At 44.6% G+C, this 21,046-nt stretch overlaps 1 protein-coding gene across 1 annotated transcript in view; it reads left to right on the top strand.

The window, feature by feature from the left end:
• The first annotated feature begins 52 nt into the window (after positions 1–52).
• Positions 53–21,046, top strand: part of TNFAIP8L3 (tumor necrosis factor, alpha-induced protein 8-like 3) — a 62,875-nt gene continuing 41,881 nt past the window's right edge. The window contains exon 1 of the mRNA XM_006895333.1: positions 53–120. Within this exon, the coding sequence (XP_006895395.1) occupies positions 69–120 (52 nt within the window). The 5' untranslated portion in view covers positions 53–68. The remainder of the gene's footprint in view (positions 121–21,046) is intronic.

Below are 21,046 nucleotides of genomic sequence, written 5' to 3'. Positions count from 1 at the left end.
CGGAGCGCACCGCCGAGCCCAAGCTGGGACGCCGAGCGGCGGAGGGCGCACGGCCACCAGTCCGCAGCATGGATTCGGATTCGGGCGAACAGAGCGAGGGCGAGCCCGTGACCGCCGCAGGTACTGAGGGGCCGCCGCTGCCCAGACGGGAGAGCTGGGGCCAGGGAGGAGAGGCTAGGGCTGGAAATCACGAGTATTTCTCCAAACTGTCAGGAGGGAAGCCGATCCTCCCCAGACAGGGTCTGGGGGGCTGCTCTGCGCTCTGAGTTTGCTTTAGGTCCCACCTTGTCCCTTCGCACTTAGGTGCGAGGGAGGGAGAGGAGGTGCAGCCTGGTGTCTTGGCAAAGGCACAGGCTGGGTCCCCCCCCAGGCTGGATGGGGGCGGGGACGGATTCGGAAAATCCACGTCCTGTAGTCTGCAGCAGCGAGGGTTGCAACACATCTGCCTTTTGAAAGAACTTTCAGAGTGGTGAGTGAGTCTCCCGACCTGGGGCGATGGAGCACGCTCCAGAGCAGGTGATCGGATACGGGTCCCAGGGTGTGACAGGCCTCTGGGAAGGAAGGGCCTCTGGGAGTGGACGGGCAAGGTGTCACACCAAAGCTCAGAGTTCTAGTTCCCAAGGCTGTTAGGCGAGTCAGTGAAGGGGCGCTCGCCCGTCACTCTCCAGTCGTCTAGTTGAGAGCAGACCTGTATGCAGACTTGGGGACGTAAGGAAGCCGAGGTTCGCCTTTAAGAGGTGCCGCCAGCTTTTCACAATCGATAGTTATCGAAGCAGTGGGTGGATGCTTACTTAGGAAAAAAAAAAAAAAAAGAAGAAGGTCCCCCCCCGCCTCTCCCTGATACTGAGCAACAGGAGGAAGCCACCCACTGCCTTGGTCGACTTGCCGCCGGTTTTTGTCACCCCCCAGCGGCCCATCATGGCCTCAGCCCCCCACCCCTGGGTCCAGTTCGCATTCCTTACATGCCAACGACTCCAGCACGAGGCAGACTAGCTATGGGTCACAGACCTGTGACCGGCCTGCTGGAGCCTCCTGGTACAGACCTGAAACCCCAGAGTGGTCCTCAGGCTTCCTGGAGGAGGGTGTCAAGTGACAGGAGGCACCTCACCCCTGGCCATGAAAGTAGGCTCTTGGCCAAAGACCCTCCTTACAGTATGTCCTCTTCATTCTCACCTCACCTAGAGAAGCAGTTATGGTTCCATTTCTCAAGAGGTCAGAGAGGTTAAGGGGCTTGCCCACCTCTCACAGTCAGGGAATAAACAAGGTGTGTGAGGACTGCCTTTCTGCTGCCTGTTCACAGGGCATCAGAGGTCTACAGATGTGGGTGGAAAGGGAAGGTGGCATCCCAAGATGCCTGTGTGTGAGGATTCCTGTGTGTGCACCAAGGGCCACCTGCTTTGCATCACTTTAATTCATAAATGTGAGCCTGTATGCTGCTGTGACTTGAGGCATGTGGTTTATAGGTCTCTTATTTCTTAAACGTTCTGGAGTATAGCTAAGTAGTCTATATCCAAAGCTCAAGAGGAAGAGGACCTTGGTATTGACCTTTACTCTGTCCAGATCCCAGAAACCAGCTTTCTTCATGCTCCCGCTACCCCCAACCTCCTTCCCTCTGTGAAGGTTCATTGAGAAGAGGATTATGAGGCTTAGAGAAGGATGAGGAGAGAGGGAGGAAGGAGAAGTCTAGAATAGTTCGTACTCGGTGGAAGGAGAAAAGAAACAGCTTCAGTGCTTTGGCACCTTGTCTCAGTACCTTTCCCAGCAGGGAATATCCTTTATATGCTCCCTTGAGCTGTGTGAACTGGCCGCTGCAGGGCCACCAGCCAGTGTTTGATGGGACAGATGAGAAATAGGGCAGCCAGCTCTTGTGAGCTGTCACCATTTGTACCTTACTGTTTCCTGGAGTCACTTTTCCTTTCTTCGTGGGCTTGAATCTCACAAGTTGAACATTTATTTTAATGTCACAAACCATTCTGCTAAATGGCATTCAGTCTCACGCAGAGTATTCTTTATGACAAAGCTTCAAATCAGGATGCTAATTCTTTGCCTTACTTCCATGGCCGCATCTTGTCAAAAGGAACCCTTGCTGCAGCTTCAGATCCAGGTTAAATGACAGGTATGTTATCCAGTGGGGTTTGACCTTTGTTCTTTTGGGAAACTTACTCATCTGAGAACTTGAATCAGTGCAGGCTGAGTTGAGGATAGGTTTGTGATCAAGACACAAGATGAGTGGGACCTGTTGAATTATCTGAGTGTGTCTGCATGTACCTGTCTCCAAAGCAGATGATGTGTAAGGGTTGTGTCCTCAACACCTTTCCCTTCCCGACCTGGGAAAAAGCCAAGTTATAGTTAAGATTGGACTCTGGAATTGCACAGACCTAGGTTTCAGTCTCCATTTGAAAGGCAAGTTACTTAAGCTCTCCAGTTCTTAGCTGTCTGCTCCGCAAAATAGGGATAATAGTACTATCACCAGAAGTTGGCAAGATTAAATAGAGTAACACACGCAGAATGTTCTTCTGGTGGCATAGCCTGTAGTGAGTGGCACTGCCAACCCAAAGGCCTTGAGTCTCAAATGGTTTGAATCCATCAGTGGTTGTCAGGGAGAAAGATAGATAGCCTCCTCCCTTTATCATTTACCACCTTAAACTGATGGGGGGGGGGTCGCTGTGGCTGGGATCTGACTTGATGACAGGGAGTCTAAGGGTTTTTTGGTTTGTTTTGGCATACAGTAATGATCAGTAAACAGTGGCTGTTATTTTTATTATCACCTGATAATAAATTATTATCAGAGCATTACTAAAAGACACACTCCAAGTACTTTGTATACAGCCACTTATCAGGCATGTGTAACTAGGTTTAGATTGTTCTTATTATCGCATTAAGGAACATAATTAGATTGTCCTTATTATCTCATTAGGGAGTTCTAGTGGTATGTAGTCTGTAAGGAGTTGGACTCTGAGTTATAGACTGAGCATCTCTAGTGGTTCAGATCCTCTAGAGGCTTCACAAGAGAAAGACGGATGTCTCTTCCTGGATCATTGATAGCATGTTGGAGGATCAGCTATGAGTTGATTTGGACTGATAGTGATGAGAGTATTATCACAGGAGAAAAAAAAAAATATTTCCTACAGTGATTTGTTTAGCATTTTCTTCTTTTCACTTTTCTCTTGTGTGTTTTGGGTTTTTTGTGGGTTTTTTTTTTTGTTTTTTTTTTTTTGCTTTTTACCTCTTCCCACCCACATCCATCCTTCAGCTCAAGGCGTGAAAATGGAGACATTCAAACCTGCTGCTTGCACTCCCCCATCTACAGCTCAGAGAAAGTTGTCAACAGCAGGAATTCCTTACTCAGTCCACCTTCTAACCTGGAGGTGAGAGAGACCCCCCCTTTCTCATGCCGCTGCAGATGGAATGGGCAATTCCCCTTCTTCCACTCCCCACACTGGTGATTATTTTTCTCGGTAGGAATCAGAAGGCACAGAGGGTGCCTCCCCTCCTCTCCTGCCAAGCACAGTCACCTCAGTAGCCACGGATCAGAGCAGGAGAGTGAGGAGATCTCTGTGGTACACTCACTCTCCACTGGACCCTCCTCTCAGGAGACTTTTAAAAAGATGTCCCCACTGTGCACTGTGATGATCTTCTGTGGGAAAACACTGCTACATCCCCGCTGAAGCCCATCCAGCATCCATCCAGATGGGGATGATTTTGAGAGTTTGTTGTGTTATCTGGTGTTCAAGGAAACACAGGATACTGTTTCCGTGTCCTTCTCTGCCTGCAGCTCTTCTCTAGAGCTTTCTGGAGGTTTTTGTGCCTTCTAAGATTAGTAAGGAGTCAGGGTTTTTAAATCTATAGAACACTGGATTCATTCCAGAAACCCAGATTGGCAGCCACTCGTCTGGCAAACCTACCATCCCTCTGTCAGAAATTTTAGGGTTTGTTTTATTAACTCATGCCTGATTGAGAGTCTTTCCTCAGAAGCTGCAGGGGAATAGACATTGTCTGCCTTACCCCCTTCCTGACTTGGAGACTGAGACAGTCTATCCAGTGGAGAGTGAAGACAAGCTACTTACATCTACAGCTAGATGGTCCAGGGCACTTGGGCTGATGGGGCAACACCCGTGCAGCTGAGCAGGTGCTACAGAAAAGTCTGTCTATCTCAGAGTCAGTGTGTGATAGGGAAGTCTTCAGAAATGTGAAGGACAGTGAAAGCAGAGGACTGCTGGCCTTACCCTTCAGCCCTATTCTCTCCCAGGTCCTAGACATGGCCCGTGGCAGGGAATGGGTAGGAGTCAATGTACGGCCAAGAAGAATAAAAGCTTTGGAGGAGTCAGACACAGCTTGAGCAAAGGCACAAATTACAAGTGAGTTGACTCAAATATCTAGTATATACTAGGAGAAAATAAGAATAAAGTTAGATTAGTGGTGGTGTTAGCCACTGGTTCATGGCATCCCCATGCACAACTGGAAATAGCTTTGTTCCAACTCTCTCCCACCTTCCTTTTAATCACCAGCTGCTGCTGCTTCTGTAGCTCATGCCAACTAGTCTTTGTCCAAGAGTCAGTGACCTAATGCAGGTAATGTCCACACTTGACAACAACTTTATCTGCAGCTAATACCCTAGCTTAACTTTGAAAACTTCATTGCCATTGAGTTGAAACCAACTCATTGCAGACCTTCCAATGGGTTTTTGTTGTTAGGTGCTGTCGAGTCAAGGATGATTCATAGCAACCCTATGAACAACAGATCTGAACTCTGTCCTATCCTGTGCCATTCTCATCATCTCTGACACACTTGAGCCCATTGCTGCAGTCGTTTTCACTCCATTTCTTTGAAAGCCTTTCTCTTCTTTGCTGACCGTCCACTTCTCCAAGTATGATATGCCTCTTCAAGGAATAACCTCTCCTAGCAACATGCCCTAAGTATGAGACAAAGCTTTGCCATCTTTGCCTCCAAGGAGCATTCTGGCTGCACTTTCTGCAAGATATTCAGCACTCCTCTCCAACATCACAGTTCAAAGGCACTAATTCTTCTTCAAGGCTGTATATTGCAAAGAAGGAGATTGCCCATCTTTCTCATGCAGAGTAACTGATTAATTTGAACCATCAGAGAAACACCGCTACCAGAGCACCCTACCTTAACAGAGAGAGTGTAATATCAGAATTTGGGGCACTGTGGGAGATAAGAGGGCCCTCCCTTTGCAAGAGTTTATTGGTACCTACCATACCAAGGATGTGTCCTGTCTCCATACCTTTTCAAACTGTATGCAGAACAGATTATCTGGGAGGCTGGGCTCTATGAGAGAAATATGGCATCAGGATTGGTGGAAGATCTATCAATAAACTGTGTTATGCAGATGACACAACCCTGCTTGCTTAAACTGAGGAAGACCTGAAGTGCTTGCTGCAGAGGGTCAAGGACTGCACCCTTCAATATGGATTGAGGTTCAATATTAAGAAGACAGAGATTCTCACCACTGAATCAATTGGTAGCATCAGGATGGATGGTGAAGAGATTGAGATTTTTCACAGCTTTAGTCTGCTTGGCTCCACAGTCAACACTTTTAGCACCAGCAGCCAGGAAATTAAAAGGTCCATTGCCATGGGAAAGTCTGCTGTTAGGGACCCTTCCAAAGTACTGAAGAACAATGGTGTCTCTCTGGAGACTAAGGTGTGTCTGATACAGGCCATGGTCTTTGCAATCAGTTGTTATGCATCAGAGAGTTGGACAATGACCAGGGAGGATAGAAGGATAATTGATGCCTTTGAGCTTTGGTGCTGGAGAAGAGTATTGAGGGTACCATGGACTGCTAAGAAAACAAAGGGATTCATTCTGAAGAGGGTTAAACCAGGTTGCTCCTTGGAGGCATGGATTCTGAGGCTTCATCTAACGTACTTTGGTCATGTTGTAAGGAGCGACCAGTCCTTGGAGAGGGACATCATGCTTGGGAGGGTGGAGGGACGGCGCAGGAGAGGAAGGCCCTCAATGAGGTGGATTGATTCAGTGACTGGGGTAATAGGGATGGGTGTGTTGGAGGCAGTGCGATTGGCACAGGACAGAGCAGAGTTTAGGGCTGTTGTACATAGGGTCTCTGAGTCGCAAGTGATTCTACAGCACATAACAACAACAACAACAACCATGCTTACTATGTAAACTAATTGGCACAGGAGTAGAGTGTCTGGAGTTCAGCTGGCTTCATATCCACTGGTAAGCTATATGAACTTGAGCAAGTTATTTAGCTTCTTTTTGCCTCATTTCTTGATCTGTAGAAATGGGGTTTTTATACTACCTAGCCCAGAAAACTGGTAAGGTACCTTATAAACAACCTAGTCCCTAATACTTGTTACTATTATTGTTAGCTATCACTGGCTCCTGATTAAGGAGTGTCTAAATAGGAGAAAATGGGACACTGGGGCACAGGGCCATGAGCATTTCTGTGAAAGGGCCAGAGGGAGTAAGACTAGCAAAACCCCTCACTGCCCCGGAACAGAAAACATATTAAGAGTCTTGGGTCCAGCCCCATGGTATCTATAGGGCCCCAGCAGCAGAGGTTCATTTATTCATTGCTTACTCACAGACTCACAGAGTACCAGCAATGGGATTTATTAGGGAAATTAACTGGGGAGGCAAAGAATATCTCACAATAAAAGTCCAGGCTTTAGCCCAACAGTACTAGGGCACAATTCCTCAATAAGTTCAGGCTCTGGTTTCAGTTCAGCAGTCAAATCCAAATCAAACAGCAAGGTTTGCCTCAGAGCAGTTGTAAGTCAGCTTCTCCTTTAAACATCCTTCGAGAACAGCCAAACCTTTAACTGTGGCCAGCACAAATGCAAGAAGCCTCAGGCCACACCTTGCCACAGCAATGCCACAGTCTCTCCACCAGCAGGGTCTTGCTCTTACCAGGGTGTTATCACCACAAGCCTTGTTCGCTTTAGATCTTGCTGCCTCACATCTTGCCACTTAGTGTGGGAAGCTCTCTTTTACATATGCTAGTCCCACAGCTGTTGGTGATTTACAAGACCTTTTGTCTGCAGTTAAGGTAGCTGACAAATGGCTTAAAAAAATAATTCAACTTTTAGACCAACACCACAAGGGGATAGTGGTGAGAGGGAAGGTGAGAGAGCTGCTTCTATTTATGCATGGGGTCATCATGAATCAGTAATACCACTATCTTAGTTATATTCTCATTTCTTCCCAGTATATTAAAAATACTCTAGTCACCTCCCTGATTTTTGTGCCATCAAATAGGCCCCTGAAACTCACTGCCACCTCATGCCCAGTGGAAGAAACATTGCCCAGTCCTACACTGTCCCCATGATCTGTTGCAGGTGGACTGTTGTGACCCATAGGTTTTTCAGAAGTAGATTCTCAAGTCTTTCTGCCTATTTCATTTTAGTCCAGAAGCTGTGCCGAAACCCATTCAGTATCCTGTCAAACCTCTAATCTCCACTGACAAACAGGTGGTGGCTGTACTTACAGTGCTTTGTCCAGGAATCAACCCACACCTCCACATGGAAGGCAAGAATCCTGCCACTAAACCACCGCTGTTGCCTGGGGCAGTAGGGGTGCAGATAGATGCTATCAGGTCAGCTTCAGCTCTCAGCCACCCAGGGTGACAGAATAGAAATGTCCTGTAAAGTTTGGCTATAATCTTTGCGGGAGCAGATCGTCAGCTCCTTGTCCCATGGAGCCTCTGAGTGAGTTTGAACTGTCAACCTTTTCAGTTATCAGCTAAAGTATTTAACTGTTGCCCCACCAGAGCTCCCTGGGTCAGTGTTGTCATTGTTGTGTACCATTGAGTTAATGTGTACAAGTAGTTAATCACATGGGAAGAGATGCCGTCCTTCTCCTGCGGAGCAGCTGAGTGAATTCAAACCACATACCTTCAGGATTGTAGCACAGTTTCATACCATCAGGCCACCAAAGCTTTATGAGTCAGGGTAAGGGTGGTGAATGCTATCCAGGTCTTAAAGACTTGATGTTTGTGGTGACTATTGAACAGAGATGTGACTAGATAAAAGTTGTTTCAGAAGACAGGGCTCTTGCAAAGGGGTTACTTGTATTTGGGGCCTCAGCACCAGGTTTGGTCATGCTGTCAGAGGGGGTTAACCTTCAGACCAGCTGGAGAGGAAGGCTTCCAGTGGCCTTTCCCAGAAACAAACAACAGAAGTTGCTAACAGATTGTACGAAAGCAGTGCAGAGAGAGGACGAGTAGGATACCACAGCCTTTTACCTCTAGTGAGGGCAGAAGAGCCAAGGGAAGATTCCCTGCCAGCAGGAGAGGCAGGGGGTATCTCGCTGGGCCTGGCACATGCCCCCCAGCACCGGATTCTTGACTTCCTTTCCTTCCAACACTTCTTGGTGATTTTTTTGGCCAAAGGCTCTTGTCTCCTTTAATCAGAAACCCTGCCAGGACATTGGCTCAGGAGACTTGTTAGGTTGGGATTTGTTGATGTTCATTGTTTTGCTCCTAGCCCCCACAGACAGGCAGAGGCTGCTCTGTAGACTGTCAACTGACAGACTGATGGGCTGGTGACTGACGGCAGGCACCACTGGGGGTCACATGTCACTTGGCTGTTATTCATATTCCCACCTCTGGTTCCTGTTTTTTGGACTTTCCGTGGGTGTCTGCCTGGTCCACATAGTGAGTTGTAGCCGCTTTGAGAGCAAGAACCTTGTCTCATCCATTTTCATTTTCCTGAGATTTTATGAGCATCGTAAATGAATGAGCATCTTGAGGGACCTCCTGAGAACTTTGTACTAAAAGGCCATACCTGTAGCCAGAAACCTGTTTAAGTGAGAACTGGCAGAACCCTCCTTTGATGATGTTTTTCTTTAACTGAGGATAGTTTTGAGATTATTTTTTTTTCATGGTGCCTGGGGTTTTGTGGTAGTATTGGAATAGAGAGATAAGGACGTAGTCTGTCCTGTCCTCCAGGACTTTAATCCTGTCAAGGAAATAACTTGTGTAGTCCAATGGCCACAGACTAAGCCAAAATAGGAAGTCCCATTAGGACTATATCCTGCTTCTCTGTGCCATGTTATTCCTTGACAACAGTCTTCTTCTACTATTTATTTTATCGTGGTTCTTGTACATGTCTCAGATACCTGTTAGCTTCTAAAGAGCAAAGACTAGGTCTTTTTCATCTGCATTACCTCCCCTCAATATAACCCATGCACCTTAAGCACAATAGTGGATTGTTTGATAGATGATGGAAGGGTGGAAGGATGGATGGGAAAGGGAAGGAAAGGGAAAAGGAAAAAGGATGAATAGATGAAGTTATAGGTTGACTCCCTCAGACACCAGTTGCTCTTGGAATTGACATTTGGGGAAGGGAAGAAAAGGAAGCCAAATTGGGCAGAGAGACACGGACCTGTGTAGCAGATCCAACCACAGCCCAGCAGGACCCACAGAGAGCTCTGACATGAGATGGTCTTTAGAACTGTCTTTCTGAAATAGGTCCAGTTTACATGCCCCTAAGGGAGCACTGGTGGTCTAGTCTTTAGGGAGTTAACACCACTAATCTGAAGGCTGTTCAGATCCACCTCAAGAGAAAGGAAGGTAGTCACTTCCTGGGTGATTTACAGCCTGAAAATCCACTGGGGGAGCAGCTGAGTCGGTTCGACCCAATTGTGATGAGTCTGAGTTGAGGTTTGAAAGAAATCAGTCAGAGAATGGCCTGTGACCTTGAGGGAAGCTGTTCCCTTTAGCAGAAAGCTGTCTGCTACTCTCAACAGTGGATGGAATAAGCCCCTTTTAGCTAAACGACAGTATGGGCAGTATGTCACAGCATGCCCCACTGGGCACCTCCAAGTTCCATAGGGATGTTCTGTCAGGGACTGGGGCCCTGAGCTCAGGGGGTAGTTTTGAGTTATACATTTTACCTAGAACTTTTCAAGCTGGTTTGGACTGCCAGATTAAATTAGCCTTTTGATGTAGTCTTTGTAACTCTGCACTCAACTCTTAAGTCCTCATGATCTAGTAGATACGGTCCATCATCTCTTTTGTGCTCAGCCATGCTAGGTACTATGACAATATGCAGAAATGGAATTACATGTGGTCTTGACCTGAAGAGACTTGGAACACTTCTGGGGAGAGAAAACATCCACCCAAAACTCAGACTGCATTTGGAATGGCATCACTCGCTCTCTCATTACTGTTCACTCTGAACTCCTAAGACAGTTAATCACATGAGAGAGATGAACCATCTTTCTCCAGAGGACTTGCTGATGGATTTGAGCTGCCAGTGAAGTATGCCCTTTGGGTTAACAGCACAGCTCCCTATGGAATATGCCACCAGAGCATTGTTGTTGTTGTTGTTGTTGTTATGTGCCATCGAGTCGCTTGCGACTCATAGTGACACTGTGTACAACAGCCCTAAACTCTGCTCTGTCCTGTGCCAACCGCACTGTCTCTGACACTCCCATCCCAATTACCCCAGTCACTGAATCAATCCACCTCATCGAGGGCCTTCCCCTCGTATCTAGGATTTGGAGCTGGTGGTCTGGAACTCTGGAGGGAAGATTTCGTGACAGAGGATTCAGCTGGAGAGGAAAGAGGGCATCAGCCAGCCAAGGAGAAGCAGAGGAGGTGGAAAGGCTCGGAGCCTTTGAGAGCCTAGCTGCTACACACAAGACTCTAAAGAACGGATGAGAAAAAGAAAACGAAAACAAACGAGCTGATGGGAGAAGAGGCTTGCTTTACTCATAACAGACAGTTGGATGCCACTGTTGGAGTTGTAGCCAACACGGATGTTTCTGGAGATGGAGAATGTGTATGAGTTGTATACCTACCAGCTCTATTTCCTGCGTGATCTTGCTCTTGAAAAAAACATGGCTCTTGCTTTCCCGTTTGTCAGTAAGAAGAAATCATAGTCACACTTGCCATTAGCAGTTTTCTCTAACTGGTTTTCTTTTTTCTCCAGAATTATCATTGGCTCCTGTTTAAATTCATATATAAATCTCTTTGGAAAGACACTATTAAATAATTTTGTTTTGCTTTTTAGCCACTTGGCTTCCAACTGTATGTAAAATGCCTGTGTAGGTGGGTGTTTGGGCTGTATTCTGGAGAAGTACAAAAGTGAAAAGAAGAAGAATTTTAAAACTCAGTTTTATTGGCTGTAGTAGCCCAATGCATGGAAATACATGAAAGTGAATAGCCACCCTCCTATCTCCCCCATTCAGCCCCCCCACCCCACCACACACACAAACATATTAATGCATGCTTGAAAAGAAGTATTTTCTATGTCAGAAATGCTTTTTTTAGGCAACTGAGTGGCCAAAGTGTGAGGCTGTTTTAGAACAATTTTCATGTTCGTATTGGGTTTCTAATCATCATTGCCTAGGAATAAATTTGAGGCTCTTCATGGAAAATCTTTCAGTGTGCAGACTATAAAAATGCACGGTTTGGCGGCACAGAAAGTGCCAGACACACCCTAATAGAAACCAGTATTTTGTCATGTAGTTCTCTAAAAGGGGGGGGGGGGGAAGGAGACACATTGATTGTATCCAAAGACTGCTATAAATGGGCTTTTTAAAAAAAAAATCCCACTGGGGTAGCCACTGGCTTCTAGATTCTGTTTTTAAAAAGTAAAGCATGCTTTCTGTGAAACTGTTCTTAGCCCCTGAAAGGAAGTATTTTAGCGATAAGTAGCTTTGTAGAGACTACTGGTTTATATTTTTGTAGTGGAGGCATCCAGTTTCATATGAGGGAGGAAATTCTGTAAAAGCTGTTGCTGGTCACACATCCCACGTTCCTGATTTGGGGCCTGTGGGTTATGCTGGGAAGGTGAAATGTTTCTACAGAGTGTGGGAGGGATTCAGAGTGGAGGGCTGTCTGCAGGGCAGGCCTCTGCAGTGGCCCCATCCCCACCAGACCACATCTGAGTCCTGATTCCTTGATTTCTTTTGGAGTAAGAATGAGAAAGCCAGGGGGAGGGAGCTGGGCGTAGGGTGGGGTTACAGGGTGAGAGAAGCTAGAATGTAAGATGTTGTAGCAAATACTATATAAGATAAAAGATTCAAAACAGCAAGGATGCTCTTTGTCCAGCCCTGGATTTATGTGAATATATGTCAACAAATACATTTTAAAAAAAAAACCAAAACCCAACAAAAAAACAAAACCCAGAACCATCCAAACAACAAACCCTCATTATTGTGAGAACTGACTCAGACCTGACCCGCTAACCAGTTTTCACAGGCTGCCCAGGGAGAAGATTGGCTATCTTGCCCACCCCACCCTGCAGAACCTCTGGTGGGTTTCAACCACTGGAGGCATGTAATCTTAGCTTAGCAGTGCATTCCCCTCCAGACTACACCACGGGAGCTCCGTAGATACAGAATGAAATGCTATTTTATATTTAAAATAATAATGATAATTGCTACTCATTATTAAGCACTAGCTCTGCTGGTTTAATGGTAAGGAGTTACACTGCCAACCCAAAGGCACACGGTTTAAATCCACCAGCTGCTCTGCGGGAGAAAGATGAGCAGTCTCCTCCAGTATAATTAACTGCTTCTGAAAACTCCGCTGTGAATGGCTCTGACTTGAGTTTTACAAGCAAGCAGGAACCTTCTCACCCCTTCTGAACCATTTACCAGAGTGTACTTAAAATGTTCTGCCAAGCAGTATCAGAACTAGAAGAGGAAGCCAGCTTCTCTCCATTCCTTCCTCAAATTGTATAACAATAATAATAATTATAGGGTCTGTCTACCTTATTGAATGCTACTGTGCATCTAGAAGGAGCTTTGGTGACACAATGGTCTTAAGAGCTCAGCTGGCAACCAAAAGGTCAATGGTTTGAACCAATCAGTCACTTTGCTGATGAAAGACAAGGCAATCTTCCATTTCCATGAAGATTCACTGCCTTGGAAAGTCTATAGGAGTAACTTTTCTCTGACCTGCAGGTTTCCTTGAGCTGGAATTGACTTGATGGCAGTGGGATTGTGTATCCATGTCAGAAGGTCCCAGCTCTTTTTCCTTGAGATGCTGTTGACTGTTCTGCCTGTGCACTCCGTTCACCTACTTCTCCTCTTCTGAGCTTCTCTGCTGCTCCTCAGTGTTTTGCCCAGAGCTCAGACCACGCCTGAGTCCAGCTCACACCCTTTCTCAGGAAAGCTTTGCACTGAATTCTCAGATTATATTATTACCTTTTTTAAGTTTATTTAATATTTGAGAGACAGTTGCAACATGTCTTTATTATCTGGTGCTGCTGTGACAGTGATACTACAAGTGAGTGGCTTTAACAAATAGATCCCTTTCTTTCTAATTATGAAGCTAGAAGTCCACCTTCAGGTTTCTAGCACTTGATTAAGATTCCCCCTCTCTCTATCACTTCTGGAGGAAGATCCTTGTTTTCCTTCAGCATCTGTAGCTCCAGCATTCTTAGAGATTTCCATGTGTCCTATCTGTCCTTCCGTGATGTCAGGGAGATTCCTAGTACAGGGACCTGAGCCCGAAAGAGTGCAGTCTACTCCTAATGATTATTTCTTGGTGTTACTGGGGTCCCCTCTTAATAGTTAACTTTCGTCTCCTTTCATCTCTTGGTGATACAGGCTGCACCCTAGGGAGATTTTATTTGACATTACATCCAGGCTATGATGGTATTAAGGAGTGCTGCAATCTACCCTTAATCCTTCTACAGCTATGGTTTACCAGATCATGAAAGTTCATTACACAATTTCTACATTATATTGTTGTTTTTGTTGTTATGTGCCAGTGAATTACTCCTACGTATAGTGACCCTGGCTCCTTGGAGGCAAGGATTCTGAGGATCCGTCTAACATACTTTGGACATGTTATGAGGAGAGACCAGTCCTTGGAGAAGGACATCATGCTTGGGAGGGACAGCGCAGGAGGGGAAGGCCCTCTATGAGGTTAATTGATTCAGTGACTGGGATAATCGGGATGGGAGTGTCAGAGACAGTGCGATTAGCACAGGACAGAGCAGAGTTTAGGGCTGTTGTATATAGGGCCACTATGAGTCGCAAGCGACTCAACGGCACATAACAACAACCACATAGCGACCCTATGCATGATAACTCTGAACCCTGTTCAAACCTGAGCCAGCCTCATGCTCTGACACACCTACCCCCTTTACCAGTCATTGTGTCAATCCATCTCATCCAGGATCTTCTTTGCTTTCATTGTCCCTCCACCCTGCCAAGCATGATGCTCTTCTCCAAGAACTGGTCTCTCCTGGCCACATGTCCAAAATATATCAGACACAGATTCAAAATCCTTGCCTCCAGGGAGCAGCTTGGTTTCACTCTCTCCTGGACAGACTTGTTTGTTCTCTTGGCAGTCCATGGTATGTTCAATACTCTTCTCCAGCACCACAGCTCAAAGACATCAATTCTTCTTCTGTCATCTTTGGTCATTGTCCAGCTCTCTGAAGCATACCAAGTAATTGCAAAGACTTTTGCATAGATTAGGCATGCCTTAGTCTCTAGACTGACATCCTTGCTCTTTAGCACTTTGGAGAGGACAGCAGATTTTCCTGATGCAATTCAACTTTTTGTTTCCTGACTACTGATGCCAAAAGTGTTGATTGTGGAGCAAGCTGAGCAAGCTGAAATTGTTAACAGTCTCAACCTCTTTTCCATCTGTCATGGTGCTACCAATAGGCCCAGTGGTGAGAATCTTTGTTTTCTTGATGTTGAGCTTCAATCCATATTGAAAGCTGTAGTTCTTGACCTTCTGCAGCAAATGCTTCAAGCCCTCCACAGTTTGAACAATCAAGGTAGTGTTATCTGCATAAGGCAGGTTGTTGATGAAGCCACATTCCTTCTCATAAAGTCCAGCATCCCAATTGGTCTGTTCTGCATGTAGATTGAAAAGGTGTGGATACAGGACACAACTCGGACACACGCCTTTCCTAATTTTGAGCCATGAAGCATTTCCTTACTCTGTTCTGATGACGGCTTGTTGATCTAAGTATAGATTTTGCATAAGCACAGTCAGGTATTCTGGGATTCCCGTTCTCCTTATGGTTAGCCACAGTCTGTTGTCATCCACACAATCAAATGCCTTTATAGTCAATGAAACACAGACATTCCTCTGGTACATTTTGCCTTCAGCCAATATCTATGAGAAGCTTGGACTTTCTTTTCATATTTGGGAGGGCATAATTCAATCCATAACAGTAGGTTTCAAGAGGCCCATGACAATCGCAGGGGTTAATTTGTTGTTGTTATGTGCTGTCTAGTCAACTATGACTCATACTTACCCTGTGAAAAATAACTCTGAACCCTGCCCTATCTTGAACCATTCTCACTGTCTCTGACACACCTGCCCCATTGCCACAAACACTGTGTCATTCAATCTCTTCTAGGGTCTTCCTCTCCTATGCTGACCTCCACCCTTCCAAGCATGATGCCCCCCTCTCCAAGGATTGATGATCCTTTCTGGCCACATGCCCAAAGTATGTCAGACAAAGCTTCAAAATGCTTGCATCCTCATTCTCTCCAGAAGAGACGTATTTATTCTTTTGGCAGACCATGGCATGTTCAATACTCTTCTCCAGCAGAACAACTCAAAGGCAGTGATTGCTCTTCTGTCATCCCTAGTCATTGTCCACCTCTTAGATGCATAGCATGTAATTAAGAAGGCCATGGCTTGAATCAGGCACACAATTAATCTTTAGACTGACAGTTGAGATTAAATAGCTATCAAGTTTTTTAAATTGTTTTCATTTCTTTAGTATTATAACAGAGACCATTGGTCCATCTCAATTAGACCTCTCTACCCTTAGGATTTAAATTCATGATTCACTTATTGCGTCTCAGACAAACATGACTGTCAGAGCTAAGTTTATACAAGGTTATGCTTTAGAAAGCCCAGAGGAGCATCGAGTGGAAATTAAACCTGAATATCCTTGCTTTTTTTTTTTAATGCTTTTGACTTTTCTGTTTATAACCCTGATTTTCTATATCCTCCTACAGTTTCTCCTCCTCATTAATATGTATTTATTTTTCTACTTACTTCCCCCAAGATCAGCCTTTGGCCTTGTTCCTTTCTGACAACGTGCTTGCTTTTGGAAAAGGCTTTCCATTGTTATTAAGGTACAAAGCTGAAGATTCCTAAACCTATGTGTCTAGTCCAGCCCTCTCTTCTGAGCAAGAAGCCTCCCTTCCCACAGGCCTCTAGGTTTCTCCTTCTGGCTCTCCAGAAACACCTCCACCAGCCAACCAAGCCCATTATCTTTCCCTTAGGCCTCCTCGCCAGCCACTGAGTCATACAAACAAATGATCAAGGACGTGTTCCACACACATGGCCTCTTTGAAATACTTCAGCATAAATAAAGCAAGTATTATTTCCAATTTACAGATGAAGGAACAAATTCAGAGGGATTAAATTACCACAAATCATAATATAAGTTACAGACTTTCACTTGATCCAGTGAAAAACAATGTATATGAATTTTTAAAGGAAACCAGTATAAAATAACATTTTTATATTAAAGGGGGGAAGGGATTTGCAATGAATAAATAATTATAAATACAAAATTTAAAAAAATAAAATTCAAACTCATTGCTGTTGAGTTGTAACCAACTCACAGCTGACCCTCCAGTGAGTTTTCCGAGGCTGTAAATTGGAAGACTGTCCATCTTTCTCCCTCAAAGCTGGGTTCCAGTGGCCTGCCTTTGCATTGGCAGTTCAACTTCTTACCGTCTAAGGCCACCACTTATTTAAAACTAGCACATACAAAAAGGGGAAAAAAGAAAGAAAATAACCTATATATCCAATGTCATAAATAAATAGTCATTCAATTTTTTAAATAATAAAATATATGATAACATTTCTACAAAGGGGAATGTTATTCAGCTCTTAAGGGAAATGACTAATAATGTAGAGATATTTTCATATTATGATATTACATAAAGAAAGCAAAGATGAATTTCATTGGGTAAGTCTGCTGTCAGAGACCTCGCCAAAGTACTGAAGAGCAATGATGTCAGTCTGGAGACTAAGGTGCGCCTGATCCAGGCCATAGTCTTTGCAGTTACTTGCTATGCATCAGAAAGCTGGATGATGCCTAGAGATGATAAAAGGAGAATTGATGCCTTCGAGCTGTGGTGCTGGAGAAGAGTATTGAATATACCTTGGACTGTTAGGAGAACAAACAGGTTTGTCCTTGGAGAGGGTCATACCGCACTACTCCTTGGAGGCAGGGATTCTGAAGCTCTGTCTTATATACTTTGGACATGTTGCAAGTAGGGATCAGTCCTTGAAGAGGAGCATCATGCTTAGGAGGGTGGAGGAACAGCACAAGGGAGGAAGACTCTCTATGAGATGGATTGATTCAGTGACTACTGTAATAGGGGTATTATGTCAGACAATATGATTGGCACAGGATATAGAGCAAGATTTAGGGCTGTCATACATAGGGTTGCTATGAGCCACAAGTGACTCAACAGCAGATAACAACAACAACAAAGAAAGCTTGATAATCCATGATTCCACTTTTACTGTATACTTATATACATACATAGACACTTCCATATGAATATAGACCAAAACTCAAACTCACTGCCATCGAATGAGCTCTGGGTCATAGCACCCCGACATTGGGTTTCCAAGGCTACAAGACAATATTACACATTACACTACCAGGGTTGCAACATGAATACACACACACACACACACACACACACACACACACACACACTTGCCCTTTTGGCTCATGAAGAATAGAAGAGCACCACCGCTCTACATTCACACATATAAAACACTTTTTCAATTTAATGCTGGGGGAAAACACAGCCCAACATAGCTGATGATGGTGAGTTTATTAGTTATTTTCATTTTTTTCTTTGTATTTGTCTTCTACATTTTCTCTTCAATTACTGTGTAAGACTCGCTGTAGTAACTGTTACTGTAAAGCAATCCAGCCCTCTTAGGGGGAAGGCCAGGCTTCTGCCCTCAGCCCCTTTCCTGCTCACCTTGTCTTTGGTGCTTCCACACCGTAATCCCTCTCTCCTCTGAGCTCACCCATCCGGCCTGGCCCTTGTGATTCAGCCCTTGGAAGGGGAAGCACAGACACACAGGCTGGGTAATGAGTTTAGATTTAGCCCTGTATGCTGAGGGCACTGGAACCCGCCCGGATTAAGGGCCTGCTGGGAGAAGTATGAGAACTAGTGAGGCTTGTTGATTCCACTGTTTGGGATGTGTTGAAGCATGCTGTTGCTATTACTTTTGACCAGCAGTGTTAATTACTGTTGACCATCTGGATCCGGGAGCTTCACTCCCTCTATGAGCTTTGTCCCTATCTAGCCCTGCCCTGTAACATGGGTAGTTTTCACTTCCACAGTTTTTCATTTACACACTGATCTTGTGACTATATTACTTTTACAACTATAAAAAAAAAAAAGACATTGTAGCGCAGGATAGAGCAGGGTTTAGAGCTGTTGTGCATAGGGCCGCTATGAGTCGGAAATGACTCGACGGCACATAACAACAACAACAACAATAATAAGGAAGACACAACAGCAAAAGGACAATTTAATTAAAAAATAGGCTAAGAATTTGAAGGGCATTTCTCTAATGAAGAGGTGCCGGTAGTCGCTTGATAAAATGCACCACATGACTAGTCATTTGAAAATGCAAATGAAAACCACAAGATACACATCACACCCAATACAATGGGAACCAGCCAACAAAACAGAAAACAAGTGTTGTCAATAATATGGGAAAATGAGAACCTTTTGTAAAGTGTACTGAAAATGGTGCCTCCATTTTGGACAATAGTGATTCCTCAAAAAGTTAAATATAGCATTACCATATGAATCACAACTCTACACCCAGGTATGTACACAAAATAATTGAAAACAGGGCTCAGATACTTTGTACACCAATGTTCATTCCATTATTATTATTCACAATAGCCAAAAGGTAAAAATAACCCAAGTGTTCATTAATAATAGATGAAAGATACCATTCGAGGATGTTATTCAACCATGAAAAAAGATTATATTCTTATACATGCTACAACACAGATGGACCTTGAAAATATGCTGAATGAAATAAAATACGGGCACAAAATTGCAAATATGTGGTCCACTTATATGAGATAGCTGTAATAGAAACAATCATAGGGACAAAGAGTCAAGTATAGGTTACCAAGGACTCTGGGAAGGGACAATGGGAAATAGTTGAATAAATACAGACTTTCTATTTTGGATGATGAAAAGGTTCTAGAAATAGGTAGTGGTGATAATCACACAATATTGCGAATGTGCTTAATGGCCCTAAACTACGTTAACCACTTATAATGGTTAAAGTGGTAAATGTTATATACGTTTTAGAACACGAAGATGTAATAAAACAAGAGCCACTTGTCGCAGAATGTTCTCGTTATCAAGTGCTGCTGTGACAGAAATAACACTAGTGGGTGGCTTTACTACACAGAAACTTCTTTTCTCACAATTTAGGAGGCCAGAATCAGAACTGAGGGTTGCAGCTCCAGGGGGAGGGGTTTCATCTCTTGCCTCTGCTGGAAAGTTCTTGTCTCTCTTGAGCTGCTCCTGGGAGGTTGAGCTCTTCACTTGGTGTGGCATCCCGCTTCCTCCACCTTTGCTTCTCACCAGTTGGTTTAATTGCCTTTAATCTCAAAAGAGATTCACTCAGAAAGTACACCGTTTGCAGTTAGCAGTGAAACACTTTGATCACTGTGCCACCAAGGCTCCTGTCTTCCTACGCTAGTCAATCAAATGGAGCACCCCATTGAGAAAGCCTGTCCTTTACACCCATACTTAGTTTCTAATATAGAATTTTAGTTGATGCTGAATTATTTTCTCCAGAGCCATACATTTTGTTCCGTTTTTGGGGGGAATATGTTTTTCTGGTTTAGGATTAATGTGTTCCTTTTCTGTAAGGACCATCCCAGTAATGGCAGGGGCGCTCGTGTAGGGGTTGACCTCACCATGAGCTCTGTGTGTGCTGTAGTGCATCTTGGTAACGTTGATCACCTAGGTGTGCTCAGTGACTAGAGAATCAACATCTAAACCCTTATGGTCAGCATTATTTTCTGTGTTTTTAAGCATATTGCAGCAAAAACTTAGTGCACTTTTTGGGTCACTGACTCTGTGTTCAACCCACTGTTTGGCCTGGGCACACCTACCACTCCACCAATGTGGAGTGGTACACACTGCTTTTGCAAAGTGACATCTTTCAGATATTGGTGGCTTTCTTTTATGCATACCCTTGAACAACAACAGCAACAAATACCCTTGATGGCCTGGGCGGTTTCCCGGGTGTTCTTACAATGAACTTGGAGTTTTGAGTCTCTTAGTTTGTATGATTTTGTGGAATTTTCTGAGTCAAGTGAGTAGTGAACCATTTTGGGAGATCACCTGAGGCCAGTGTTGTATTTTTAAAACTATATATTAAGTCTGTATTTTTAAAACTATATATTAAGGTGCACCTGATCCAGGCCGTGGTCTTTACAATTACTTGCTATGCGTCAGAGGTCTGGACAATGACTAAGGATGATAGAAGAAGAATTGACACCTTTGAGTTATGGTGCTGGAGAGGAGTCTTGGGCATACCACCGACTGCCAAGAAAACAAATAGGTCTGTCTGTCTTGGAGGGGGTGAAACCAAGTTTCTCCTTGGAGGCTAGAATTTTGAAGCTCTGTCTCAAATGCTTTGGACACTGTGGCCAGGAGGCGTCGATCCTTGGAGAAGGACATCATACTCAGAATGGTAGAGGGAAAAGCACAAGAGAGGAAGACCCCAGATGAGATGGGGCAATAGGGGTAGTTGTGTCAGAGTCAGTGAGACTGGCTCAGGACAGGACAAGTTTCAGAGCTGTTGTACGTAGGGTTGCTTTGAATCGCAGGCAACTTGATGGCACATAACAACAATGTTGTTGTTGTTGTTATGTGCCCTCGAGTTGCTTGCAACTCGTAGCGACCCTATGTACAAGAGCCCTAAGCTCTGCTCTGTCCTCTGCCAATCGCACTGTCTACGATACATCCATCCCAATTACCCCATCACTGAACCAATCCACCTCATAGAGGGCCTTCCTCTCCTGTGCTGTCTCTCCACCCT

This window comes from Elephantulus edwardii, unplaced genomic scaffold (genome assembly GCF_000299155.1).
Source record: "Elephantulus edwardii isolate Elephantulus edwardi_28Jun2011 unplaced genomic scaffold, EleEdw1.0 scaffold00164, whole genome shotgun sequence".
NCBI classification, from domain to species: Eukaryota; Metazoa; Chordata; class Mammalia; order Macroscelidea; family Macroscelididae; genus Elephantulus; species Elephantulus edwardii.
This window is presented reverse-complemented; position numbering and strand designations above follow the sequence as displayed.